The 13,973-nt window shown below is 37.8% G+C and overlaps 1 protein-coding gene across 1 annotated transcript; it reads left to right on the top strand.

The window, feature by feature from the left end:
- The first annotated feature begins 709 nt into the window (after window positions 1-709).
- Window positions 710-13,364, top strand: LOC149736875 (uncharacterized). Its single transcript, XM_089876200.1, has 7 exons — window positions 710-846; window positions 8,063-8,225; window positions 9,390-9,494; window positions 9,801-9,827; window positions 10,172-10,231; window positions 10,394-10,545; window positions 11,345-13,364. The coding sequence occupies exons 3-7, from the start codon at window positions 9,404-9,406 to the stop codon at window positions 12,290-12,292; spliced, it is 1,278 nt and encodes a 425-aa protein (XP_089732326.1). The 5' UTR covers window positions 710-846; window positions 8,063-8,225; window positions 9,390-9,403; the 3' UTR covers window positions 12,293-13,364.
- Window positions 13,365-13,973: the final 609 nt, after the last annotated feature.

Genomic DNA, 13,973 nt, shown 5'->3' with positions numbered 1-13,973 from the left:
CAAATAATAATCTGATGTTCTATATGATATACCACCCCGAGAATAGCGTTAAATATATAGCTGAAAGAATAGCACACCGTACGTGAACATTTAATCGCCTTGGTCAGAGTTACACTGTAAGTGTAGAAGTTATATACAAAGCAATGTTGGTAAGAGCGCGTTGTTGACAAGCGTGTTTCAGTGCGCGCTTCCCGTCCAACATACGGGTGACCACTGTAGTTGCATTTCCGTGGAGATAAGCAAACTCATCAGTTTCTACATAGATTTATAACCATAAAAGTTTAGTTTATGAAAATTATATAATAATTTGTTCGCAGTTTTTTAAGATTTAGCAGAAAACTTCTATAATGTGTAGATGCAAATTAAGTAAAAAAATTGAAAAGGAAGCGTGTGTCTGTGTGTTAAAACCTATACGTGACATTGTAGTATTAGTGCAAGGACGAAACACTCAGCATATTAATCAATAAAACAGCAGACCTTGTTAGAAGCAAAGACGCCATTTTGACATTTTACCAATCTCTCTAACTTTACTGGTCGTCGCTCTGGCCATATAAAAACTCATATTACATCATATGAACCACATTGCGCGTTTGATCGATTAAATGCAACTTACAGTATTATTAGATTTAATTTAAAAGTTACATGTAATGTTTTTAATAACCGCAAATCGTGTATTTAACGTCTTTATATCTTTTATCATTACTAGGCTTTTAGGCGGGTCAACCATTTTAGACTTTTAGAAAAATTGAGTTGAAAAATTGCTTCAGCAAGGACAAGTCCCATGACTTAATTGATCGCTTTTTATTTTAGTTGATGTGGAGAATTGGAAACGGAATTTCAGTTTGGGTGAGCGCTGTTAAAATTATATAACCTGTATAATAACCCATATTAAATTTTACTTAAGTTTTAATATAGTTTAGCATTTGGTATGCGACTGTTTTATTAGTTGATAAAAAGCACTATATTTTGCAATTTTACAAACTTTGTCATTGTTTTACGATAACTTTCGATAGAAAATCGGTCCAAAAATACACAACTGTATATTGTAACCGTCGCTATAACTTTTAGGAATTTGCGAAGTGGTTTAAAATGGCGGGCTGTATGATGTTTCACCTCGCACTTCTTGTTTTTGCTTGAATTTCATTTCGCAGCCGCAAATCAAACAAATATTATACAGCGGGTGTAAAACTATAAGAATTTTTGTGTTTTTTTAACAACCTTTGCCTGTACACTGGGTCGTCATGTTTCAGCGTGGACGTCCATTAGGCGTGAAAGCTGGGGACTAATTCTTCTTGCGACTAATCATGCGTGACGTCCCCTTTACAACACCGGGCACACAAACAAACAAAAAAATCACGAAAGACCAGTTTCGATTTGGATTTTCGACAGTACACCTAAAATATTGTAAAAAGTGTAAAAGAAACATAAATAATAGTAGCAAATATGTTTTAACGATTTCAACTACTAATGTCGTTCAAATTTGCTATTTATTTATCAGTAATCCAATAGATTTTGTGATAAACGCTGAAATCTCAATGTAAATCTAAACAAAACGGCTTATACATTATCATTGGCGTGTTAGCGTCATCTAGCGGTGTGTAATGTCTTTTAGACTTGAATCAACTAACGTGATGACGTCATTTGAAAAGTCCCTCGCAGATTGAGTGTTCTGTTGTTTTTGGTTTAGTCAGCGCTTTGGTTCATTAACAACTCACTTGTTTATTGGCTTCAATTCCACATCGAAATGCAAAAGCGTTATGACTCAGACTATGGTTTATAAGTTGTATTATGTTTATTGTTGTGAAACTTTTTATACAACGTTATCTTCCAAACATAAACGCACGACTACCTAAAAGATATTTAACAAAATTTCCAAAACTCCAAAATGTTGCAATGTTTTTTAAACATTACATACTTTCTAGGGTTTAAAATAGTATTCCCGCCTTATACCAAGGGGTCTAGTATTTCGACCACCTATATCATGTTTAGGAATGTTTCGTCACGCTGAAGTTTAAGTTATGAGTTTGTAAACCTTTGAGAACTACAACATACCAGCAAGGCAATAACCATTTGTTGAGGGATCCCTTTTAAATTTATAAATGAGATTTCTTTAAAAGAAATTGTTCAAATAAAATATTTTGAGTCTAATTGTTGAAGGGTTTATCTGTAACTATATAGTTGTCCATTTGGCATTGTGTTGTTTCATTAACTTATAGGTTTTGTTCATAGCGTTGTGTATGGTAGGTTGGGGTAAGATGGTCCATACTTTCACTTTCTTTTGTCTCTCGTTTGGCGACAAACAAAAAATATTTACAAAATTAAATAACGGTAACCTTATACAATTTTTAAAAAGCATTGGTAATAGTTTAGAACACGATTCGAAAATATGGGTTATCTTGTGCCAACGGTATCCGTCTTACCCCACAGTCCAAAACAAAATCATTTGAACAAATAGTGTCATAAGTTCTTGTTGCAGCAGCCTATATATACAATCGTTGTACATGCTTTCTTAAGTCTATAAAGGGCGTTGACTTTAAAAAAAGAGCCTCCGGCAATATAAGAACGCCTGTGACTTAGAAATAACATCTTGTCTAAACAAATAGGCCCCCAGTTCTTTCAAATATTCCTAATTTTATCTGAGTAATTTCCATCTCGATAATTGGTCTTATATAACAGGTAGATTTTTGCAAATGTCGAAATACAATCATAAAGAATTATTTGTACTTCTCTTTATGGAATTAATATTTTATGCTTTAAATGGAATGATAGTCTACAATGAAAAATTGCTCACATTAACCAATTGAATTGTGGCATGAACAAACTTTTTATGAAAGGGTTTTAAAACAATGTCAAATTTTTGAAATATATCTTTAGGGCTTATCTCAATATAATATTTAAATACTTTCAAATAAACGTAATTCATTTTCCATTTTACTATATAGGCTAGCCGTCCCTTTCTAAAAATCGTCTTCACTTAATTACAATCATATTTCATGTATTTTTTCTGTTTTGGTTATTAATTTGCACAAAACGTTCAGGAAAATACAGAACGACATTTCTTTCCTCTCCTGTAACTTTTTACTATTGCTGGTAAAAAAAACTAGTCAGACAAGTTATTTGAAAATGTATAATATTTGCGTGGTGGTTTATTTTACTATTCAGAGATAAACGTTTTTAGGGTGTTTTTTTATTTAGAAACATAGAAGAAACTACATAAAACATACCAGCTACAAAAAGCAAAACAACATATTTTTTGGTTCTATAACTATAGTTAATCTAAATTCAATGCCTTGTGCTTACAATTTGTAAATTATGTTCGTTGCTCCGTGCGGGAGGCATTATAATTCGTGACTGGTTTGTTTCTCATGACTGTTGTCGGGAGCCAATTGCTTATACCCCCCTTCGAGTCGTGTCCGCATCGGTGGATACGAACTGTTGGGCGTGACGTGTCGGACAGTGATGGAACAAAGGCACTTGGCAACCTGCTATGATGTCACACACAGCATGCAGATGCTTTGGCCAATGGGACTTCACCATTTTAATCAGCGATCGGTAAAACAAAAATGCCCGACATGCAGGGAAAATGTACTTTTAACTTAAATTTACTTTTAAATGTCAAATTTAATCGCTTTGTGGCTCAAAATACGATACACGTTCTTTGGAGTATTGTAAGTGTAAAAATATAAATAATGCAAATGGCGTCAGTTCTACAAATTAGTTATAGACCAATGACTTACAGTTAACCAAAAAGTTCAATTTAAAATCGTAAAAAAGTTGATCTAAATGCTCATGATTCAAACTCCAGCGGTGAAAATTGATTTGCTCGCCTTGTGTTCGACTAATTTGTCCCCAGTTCGCTTTTGTTAGTAGGATTATAGAAACGTGCAGCCTGTCTTAACAAAGGCAACGCAACAACAGATTAGATGCATGCAAGGGTCGTCAACCACATTTTCTTTTACAAAACATTGTCCTAATCAAGTTTCGTGCATTTAATTGGCACAAACAAAAACGGATTTAAAAAATAGACCAAAAACAATATTGGACAAAATTTTAGAGTTCACTGTGTTAATTCTTCAGCTAAAATGTTAAAAATAACACACCGATCCATACGTGTTTTATGTCAATACCTTGGGCCAATATTCAATTATTTTTTCTTTAATTAAATGTCTATTTTATTTTATAAATAGCAATGTCTTATAATTGATGACACAAAAAATGTTTTTATAAGACTGCTGCATTTTTGAATTAGTTTATATTTCAAAACTGCCTAAATATTTTCCATTTTACTAACAAGCAATGTTAGGATAACTTACCACAAAATATATAATTTAAGCAATTTCTGTCTTTGTGGGTGAAAATTTCTACACCAAAGTATGTTTTGAAATTTAGTAACCGCTTCGGGACTTAGGCACAAATCTTCTTAGGCGTATACGAGGCAACTATCTCCAGTAGGTCGGAAAATTGACCAGCGCGCTCTTATTTGTCGTAATTTGCACCACTCGACAGTTCTGTTGACAGAAACAGCAACCCCGGGCTGTTGGATGGTTGTAAGGGCGTACATAGCATCCTTATCTTCTGCTGGACAGGTGTTACATGTCTCCCCTTATGTTTGAATTGTCCTAAGCTAAGGGAGACGATCTTGAAGCATTGCGTGCTTGAGGTCTTGAGGTTAAAAAATCCAAGGGCCAGGGGCGTCAAAAGATTCTTTTCACGCATCACTTGCAACAGTAAATTAAGGAACACACCAAAATTCCGGTTGCCATTTTCGCCCCGTGCTTCGTGGTCAAACTTCAGACACTGGCTTCTCCATAATTGTTTGAATACTTGAAATAAACCTCTAATTGCAGCGCACAAGTCCCACATATTCGCAATTACCCGTACTTAGCTACACGCGTGTAATTATTACCGCCGTTCTGTTTACAGCAGCCACACTTAATTAACATGGCGAAGAGCAGTTCTTTGATATAAATCTGCAGCCAAGTTAGTAAGTTATTTACCGGTACATATCTTGTGGCATGCGGCATTCGCTTACTACAACTGCCTAGCGCTACTTTCGGCAGAGAACAAAGTCGTTTTTTTGATAAACCATCAATAAATATGACGCTGATACGACTACAGATTGGGCCGAGTCAGGCTTTCCCGTGTAAGCCGCGCTTAAGCCGTATAAAGCGCATCGTTATCTGCTGTGTGGTAATCACTAAGGCATCTTTAATTCGCTCTGGAATTTACGATTTGTTTGTTAACATTACGTTGTAGTTAATGTATCTTTATATAGGGTGTTATAATCCAAGCGTTATATCTCATCTTGCATGTATCGAAAATATAAGATTGCATCTAAAACAAAAGTTACATAATCTTTTACAAACTGGGTCATTTTGGTTCGCAGTATGCATTTGCTAATATTAGCTTTCCCAACGCTCTAGTGTGAGTGTATATGAACACATGCTGCTTCTATTCCGATTTTCTGCGTTTCGGAAACAACGCATAAAATTAATGTTTACTAAGTCAACAGAAACAGCTAAAAATCTGCCCGACTGGAAATGCAATACGACTGTATTTATAGTTAAATGCGGCCTCTCTGCAAGGTTAAAGCAAGTTGGGTAAAAGTTATGTAACACAGGTACCACAAAACATATTAATCACAAAACAAATTTCAATAATAAGAAACAAAAATGTTGATAATAGTTTTGCTGATCAACACTATATGAGTTTTAAAGATTTTGTTCCATTTAAAACCCACACTCATAACATTTCATAATATCTAGATTAAAAACTTATTATTTTAAGGTATTTCTCCCGTTTTAAAACAAATTCGAAAACCGCATGTATGGCGTCGGCCATTTTGTTTCGATCAATGTCAACGGTAAAGCGAGCAACGGTATCGGAATGTCTAATGCGTCTAACTGACTCGAGCGATATATATGGCGGCGTATAGATAAGCGAAGGCCGCCATTAATATAGATATATAGGAAGTTTTTAATATTTTACTCTGTTTTAGGGTATGTGCACGATGGTCTTATTCCTTTTTTCTGTTTGGTTTACGGTTTTTGTTACCTGCATAGATTAGCATTTCCTCTTGTTTAAGCATAGTACTGTGGGGTATAAGAGGAATACCGTTTGCAGATGATTTCCCATATTTCCCAACAGTTAACAACGCTATATTAAAGTATTGAGTACACGGTTTTATAAATAGGCAAATGTTCCGTTTTAACTGCCAATTGGGACAAGAACAGGACCATCTTACCCCAGCATACTGTATATCTTGCTGGTAATTTCATCTCCGTAAACCTACAGTCCGTTGCAGGGCGTCTTGTTTCGTACATCTCACAGCAAGACACTGTTAATCACCACCTTACTACAGTCCCTACCTGTTTAACAAAATACTAACGTGGTGAAGCTAATCGTTGGATAATCACCAATTACTCGCAGCCCAGCACGTCCAATACAACACACGGCAGGTCGTCTTTTACCGAACATGTTTTCGGCGTGTTATCATGGCGAAGCACGCTGCGTTTCCTTCACCTTACGACGTGTGATAGTGCGTGATAACTCGTATCCTTTCGCACTGCGTTCCTATCCGTACTTTGGATCTGAAGCTCGTTATCTCTAACGGAAGTTTTCGAAAAGGAAATTGTTCAATATCTAAGATAGGAGACAATAACGAAGCTCCGCAATGTTTTGGTAAGATAATAACTTGGAAAAACACAGAACGTACAAGCGAAAATGCGTGTCGTACATGAGTTACGACAGCTGTGGTTGTTTATCGTTAATATCTATTTTAAAGTAAGCACCTTAAAATTTAGCAAACGAAATCGTGTTCGTTGTGCATAACAGTCTATTTCCTTCGTCTTCTGTGTTTGTTCCGTCCATTCTAATTGTGTGTAACTATGTCTGTGCTTGCTGGTCTGTGTTTGAGTGGCCGCAGTCGAATTAATGGCCATCGCCGCTGCCACAGTGCAAATACAGAAGGTAGGGGAACATACGGGCACTTTGTACGCAGTCTGGATACAACATAAGCCGTAACTGAGACCTCAGATCTGCTATCACTACAATTTGCCCCGTTTTACTTTAAAAATTACCCAACTCAGCAATTGTACATGACTATATTATACCACAGGGGTTTCGTTACAACTTAAAAATATGAAAACCTTATTTTCAAATGCCCTCGGTTTGGGATAAGTTTGGGCTTCGGCGTACCGCACGTAACTTGATACGCTTTGGTCAGTTAAAATCGAGCGGACCGGTTGCGCTAAGATGGACTGACGAGTGGTTGGTAGAATTTCCGGGGTACGGAAGGCGCGCAATTTATACCAGGCGAGAAATCTTGCACCGGCAGATGACGTCGCACTGACGTCATTCTGCCATTAAGAATCTTCCTAATTAAATTCTAATTGCAGATTGAAAGACGGTCGTATTTTTAGCATGACAACAATTCTTAGCGGGTGGTAGCACCTGCCGGGTCAGGCCAGTCCTTGTCTCATGCTCTAGATTCAAGCTCGGCAGACCATTTGCCGCACTTCATTTCGACTTCTCGCTCCGACCCCCCAACGTCCGCTATTCACACTTGGAGCGCAGCTTTGTTTCTTTCTTTATCTTATCGGAGGCGCCAAGCGATTGCTTCCGAATTTCCAGGCCTTCCCCGCTTGCAAGGGCGGCCTCTCACTCCTTCCCTCGCTCCCGCCTTTCTCTTTTTTCCTCGCTCGATTTTAATTAATCGGGTATTTAAATTCGTCACCACTTCCATTTGAATCATTAAGTAGCTTGTGGTCCTCTTAGTCACAAGGCGGGATCTCCCCAATCTAGATACTTGGTCCAAGCATAGCAAAAAAGCCTAACTCATATAATAATACATTAGCAGAATAGCCATCCTTGAAAGTTATCCCAGTTCGAAAAGTCAGTTTAAATAGTAAATCAAATCAGTCTTTGTAATCACGAATAATCTTAGTCGTATTCGAGCATACATGTATGTAACATTGGAATAAAATCAAAGAAAATCAGGCATTCACATTATATTATATGCTATCTTAAGTTCGCATTTTAACTTTTATAATTCTCTCTACAGATATTAGGCTTCAACCTGATAATTTTGAAAAATAGAGGTTTATTAAATTTGTAAAATAAGTTGATTGATTACAATCTACAAGCAAGAAGTTTAAAAAGTAAAAACTCAAGTTGAAAAACGAAGACATTTTGAACGAAAAACAAATTCATTTCAAGTACCACGGGTGAGTTCGTAAAACAATTTTTAATGAGATATTTTAGAATATAGCAAAATTGCAAAAAAATGCAAATGTTTTTTAGGCTTGGTATTATTGAGAAAAAGTATTAATAATTAAATAACTCGAATAAATACGCAATACTTCACCTAAAACCGCAATCATATAAATGTGTGGTTTGTGGTATAGGAAAATATTTATCTGCTCGTTATATTTTTGCATTGAACACAAGTAACAGATTTAAAATAATTAAACGATCAAATACCGATATAGTAGGATGAAATAGATGGGCCATGTTTTTGTAAGTAAACAAAGTTATTTAAACAATCACCCGTATACCCCCATGACTCTGAAAGAGCGTTATTAAAAACACAGTTAGGAAATATGGCATGTTATGTGCTAAACTTATTCATCTTAACCCGTAATAATATTAAGTTGTTACTTTTACGAACATTTTGGTGTCTGTCAGTTTTCGTTCTGTTTTGATCGTTGCGCTGATAAGTGGCCAATATAAACATAAACAATCTCGTCGGTGCAGAATGTTATGGGAACTGCAGGTCTAGAGATAGAAATACAAACGCCGATAAAAACAAATACTGCCCTGTTTAGGGACCGAATAAATGTTTGTATATTGGAATATAGTTTGTTATTGCTTGACAGTCTGCACGCGAGTACGAAAGCGTGTGAAAAATCGTAAATGGAAAGCGATTTAGTTTGTACCGCTGCTCCGAAAATTAAACTACGTTAAAATGAACCCTTTCAAGAGTTATCGGTAATGAACAATAACTTACAGAATTAAATTATTGATTGTGAAACTAAAACTTGGGATAATCGGCCACTAATCCGACGACGTTGGTCAGTTTCATTGTTTTAACGCCCTGTACTTTGGCGAGCGTTTAAAATTCGGTCATTCAAATGACCAAGGGCACGTGCACGCGTTGCTGGACTATTACGTCCGCTTGGGCAGCTATTGTTTGAATATTTGCTTTAGAGCCCTGCACAGCCTGCAGTGTGGTGTTGTACCGGTTCCCTGCATGTATGGTGGCCAACTTCAATAGCCGTTAACACAAAAGACCAAAAGGCACCTGGTGTAGTCATTAAGTTCACCGCTATTCGTGTGACCTCGTTGTACGATTCACCTCAGCATTCCGTAACGTTAGTTTTGTATTGCAGGTTCAATTCCTAACATGTCGTATTTGAAATCTCCCCACTACGCTATGAATGGACTGGGCTTAGGCCACGATATGAATCTTCTTCACCCTACAGTCACCTATCCCGGTAAGCTATAGTTCATAATAAACTTTAAATATTTACATTTATTATTGCCATGGTACGTTTGCGTTATATGCATATAGCAGCATTTCCCATATGGCTATTTAAACCCTATAGTCTACAATTCGACTATCATAAAACCATGAAAGTGTATTCCCTGCTGCCCATTTACACCCAAGGGACTCATAAGCGTGTAATATATGTGTGACTGATGCGTTAGACTTAAACTAACTTATTTTTCTTTTATTTCATGTTCTTCTTTCTGTGATGGACATTTCACTCTAATTCAAATTCTTGTTTTTGAACCAAAAGGCGACTCTGCAGCTTGTTACTTCCAACGTAAGTTTACCATTAATGTGTTTTATTACATAACCTACATTAGCCAATCTTTTGTCCCACTCAAAAATTCCCAATAGCGACGAAAATGACCGTTAATTAACAAGCTGTAACGTCGTTGCTGTAATTTGAACGACAGAGCAATTAATTCTAATCATCGGGTTTCTAATGTGGCGTGAAACAAGAGTAGGCACGCGTTGCATGCAGGAAAATTGCCGACAGAACGATTATTCTAAAAACAGTATAAAGGAATGCTGGCTTCAGTATAAAGTTGTGTGTTTAGTAGCGACCTTTAGTATTTATATTCAGGTTTTATAGCTTAAGACTTAAATGGCTTTTATTTATAGGAATCCAAGGAATGCACCAAGGAGCTAAGAACATGCAATTTGCGGCACCACCAGTATACAGTAAGTAAAACTAACTTAATATGAGCTGCTTATGTATATCCTATGTCGCTTGTGGGGGAAAAAATATGCCGCGTTGGGAAAAAGTTGGCAATTTTGTTATGAACATAAAAACAGGCAAAACAAAGAGTGACATAAAACTTTAAACCATTTTTTTTCTTTTAGGTTCGTCTAGAAAACAAAGGCGAGAGCGAACGACCTTCACACGAGCTCAACTCGATATTTTGGAAGCTTTATTCGGAAAGACAAGATATCCCGATATCTTTATGAGAGAAGAAGTTGCCCTAAAGATCAACCTTCCAGAGTCCCGAGTACAGGTATGATAAATATAAATTAAAATGTTCTCCTATTAAATACAAAGGTACATAGTTCGAACCTCAAGCTTGCATATTGTTTGCTATTTTTTAATGTATTAATGACGCTCGTTTTTTCTACTGTTTCCTAAATCAACGTATATGAAACGTCATCTTACATGACGTCATGCGTGGGAGATTTTTCGCTCAAAATAACATGTGGGCCGTGGGACGATTTTGCGACGTAACAATACGGATTAAACCGTGGGGGAACAATATGCTTATCGTTTTAGCGTATTAACAATCACATAGCTGCTTGCGTGCGCTCTCCTGCAACGGACCGGCGTCGCGTCGACGCATTGTGCGCCAGCAAACGCAACGATGGCCATGGGCTTTGTAGCGAACGCTGGGCGCTGGATTAACGCCGACTGTGGGAACCACTGCAACTTGGGGCTTTAATAAAATTCTCGCACCCCGCAGTGCTATATGCGTTCACCATCACTTTGCATTCATTACTTCCCACGTTAACTCTGGGAGCGGAACATGCAACGTCCGCCGTTGGAATTACCAATTACTTCAAATTCTTCGTACCTTATAAGTTTAATGTGTTTAAAATATACGCAGGGCGTGAAATTTTTGCCTGTCTGTGATTTGAAACAACTTTTATCCATACCCAACAATCTGTTTTCTTTCAATTTAATTTAAACATGGGAAAAACGTTTTCAGTATACACGACGACTTTGACATTAATTACATTTTGTTTTCAATCCCATTTATGCAATGTAACTACCATGTGACTAACTTTGATACATTTTAATTTTAGGTGTGGTTCAAAAATCGACGAGCAAAGTGTCGCCAACAAGTGCAACAACAACAGCAAAAACAAAAATCCGGCTCAGGTGGCAGTTCATCTAATTCAAGCAGTAGTACTGGTAGCAGCAGCAGCGGAAGCGCCAGCAGCACCAACAGCAACAATAATAGCTCATCAAGTTCAAATAAGAAGAAAAGCCCACCGACCACACCTACCCCAACGGCGAACGGACCTACTACCAGCAGTTCACCCTTCCAGCAACACGGAGCACCTTCAGCACATGCCCCACACGCGCAGTCAACCAGTCCACCTTTGCCCAGCTCTCCAGTGTCATCTAACGGACAAATCGCACCATCTGTCACGCCATCAGAGCTTATGAGTGCCAACGGCCCAGCACCGATCAGTTTACCTGGATCCCATGGCGCACACAGCGGTATGGTACACAACGGTAGTTCAAGCAACATTTGGAGCCCTGCTTCGGTCTCTCCTGGTGCAAGCAGCGACGGAGCATCAAACGTCCCAGGTATCGGTTACACCGGTGCTTTGGGAAGTAATAACTCCCCATACATGGCTGCCGCAGCTGCTGTAGCTCACGCTGCACATTCACCATACTCTGCGACATCCAATGCACAAGTTTCATCAACTGGCTACCCACAAAACTACCACACCTCGCACTCTTACTTCGGTACAATGGAAGCGTCCTATCTTCCATCTGTGCCTTTCCCGGGCGCTGCACCTGGATGCGGAATGGGAGATATGTCAATGGCAGGGCAGCAGTCCGCAGCTCAGCTTGGCCACCACGGTACTGGCCAACCCCACCCAGCAAGCCACCATCAGTTTATGTCTCAGTCGTACCCCTACCACCATGCATCGTCAGGGGTAACGCCGACCTACCCTACTGTCTCGGACTGCTTAGACTACAAAGACCAAACCCAGGCGTGGAAATTCCAAGTCTTGTAACGCCTATCACGCGAAATGTAGCACTAAACACAGCGAGCTGTACGAACGCCTGGCAGCCAAGGCCGATGCGAACAATGTAGACGAGGCACCGCTTTTGCTCGACGCTGTTACGAGACATACTGGCGAACTGACTTGCCAACTATAGATACACAACTTACCAGCTTGAAATGGAGTGCCAACTGTTCGCCGCTGGTCGGAACTGCATAAGTGCGCCTTGTAAATAACTTGAGAAAGCCGCTTAACCGAGTGATGTTTCTATAACCATTCGCTCGGCCAAGTTTACGAGTTTATCAGCAATTGTACGAAAAATTCAGTTTTCCTGACGTCATAAGATTGATGTTGTAACTTGTGTTGTGTTTTTTTCTCACCGCTTGGTGTTGTATTGCTTTATTTAAATTCTTTGTTTTTTTTCGCAGTTATATTTGCTATATAATAATACGCTGCACAAGGTCCTAAGTTATCATATTTTTCATAAAAACTTTTGGTTTGAAAACAGACATTTTCAGCACCATACACCCATACCAGCATAAGCTATAACATATTAAATAATAATTTCAACCCTGGTGCTGTAATGTCGGTTGAAATCGTATGCTCACCGTTTCCTTACCAACATAGGTTGTTTTTCACCCTACGATACAACAACAGCTTTTTATTTGTGCTGTTTTCAAATCATTTTTTTTCATTTTCGTGCCCGAATACACCGCGTAACTTTAGAGCATTTCAGTATTTCGCCGAAAAGACGACTGCTTGAACCATCTTAAAGGAAATCTGTGCAATATAAACACCCACACATACCTTTCCAAACATTCCAGAATATTGGACTGTCCTCCATTTTGGATTAGGTTTCGTTTAAAAACTTAAATGCCCGCGTATGGTTTATAATGTTGCCAACTTATGGTTCAATGCTTTATCGTATAAGATTCCCCAAAAGCCATTGAGATTTTCGTTCGCGAAACCATATGTATTAATATCACACCGTTTATCATCTTATACACGGCAGTGTTGTTAACTTTGTTTCTGTAACCGAATGTCCCTTTATTTGCTTTTGATCAATACAAGAAATGAAAAAGTGTCTTTGACTTTTACAAAATAAGAAACATGTAGGCAGTAAGCGTTTGTTATTTTATTTAATTTCAGAGATTAATGGCATAAATAAGTAACCCTACCCAGGGCCTTAGGAAGTCCCCATAAATTGAAAAATAAAAACGTTTCTTATACGAAGTGTCATTCGTCAGTATATGCTTTGGTTAAGAGATTTGTTAGTGTATTACAAGATTGCAGTAAAAGGCAGTCGTTAAATTGGCGCAACAAAGAAAGTTTATGTGGTCTCTATTTTATGCGCTGTCAATCAATAAGTGACCAATAATATACAGTGCATGTTGTAACGGTTAATATAACGTTTTTTAGTTGTTTGTTGCTGAAAAGATCAAAACAGTTTTCATTATTATCTAAAATTGTTAATATATACCGATGTTTTCTTTTTTTCACTGTTATAAGTAAAATTCTAGTAACAAACTATACCCCCAAAAAATAGTATTTATGGTTTGTGATTTTTATGACATCACAAGATATTGTTGATGTCTGTTTGGAGACTATCACGTGACTAATGTTGATTTCCGATACTGAGTCAGCGGTGGAATTTACGCCGAAATTGTTGAATTGTTTTATGTTTTAGACTGTA

The sequence above is a fragment of the Ciona robusta genome, chromosome 4, assembly GCF_009617815.1.
Source record: "Ciona robusta chromosome 4, ASM961781v2".
Taxonomy (NCBI): Eukaryota; Metazoa; Chordata; class Ascidiacea; order Phlebobranchia; family Cionidae; genus Ciona; species Ciona robusta.
Note: the sequence above shows the minus strand (reverse complement) of the source record. Positions and strands in the feature narration are given on the sequence as shown.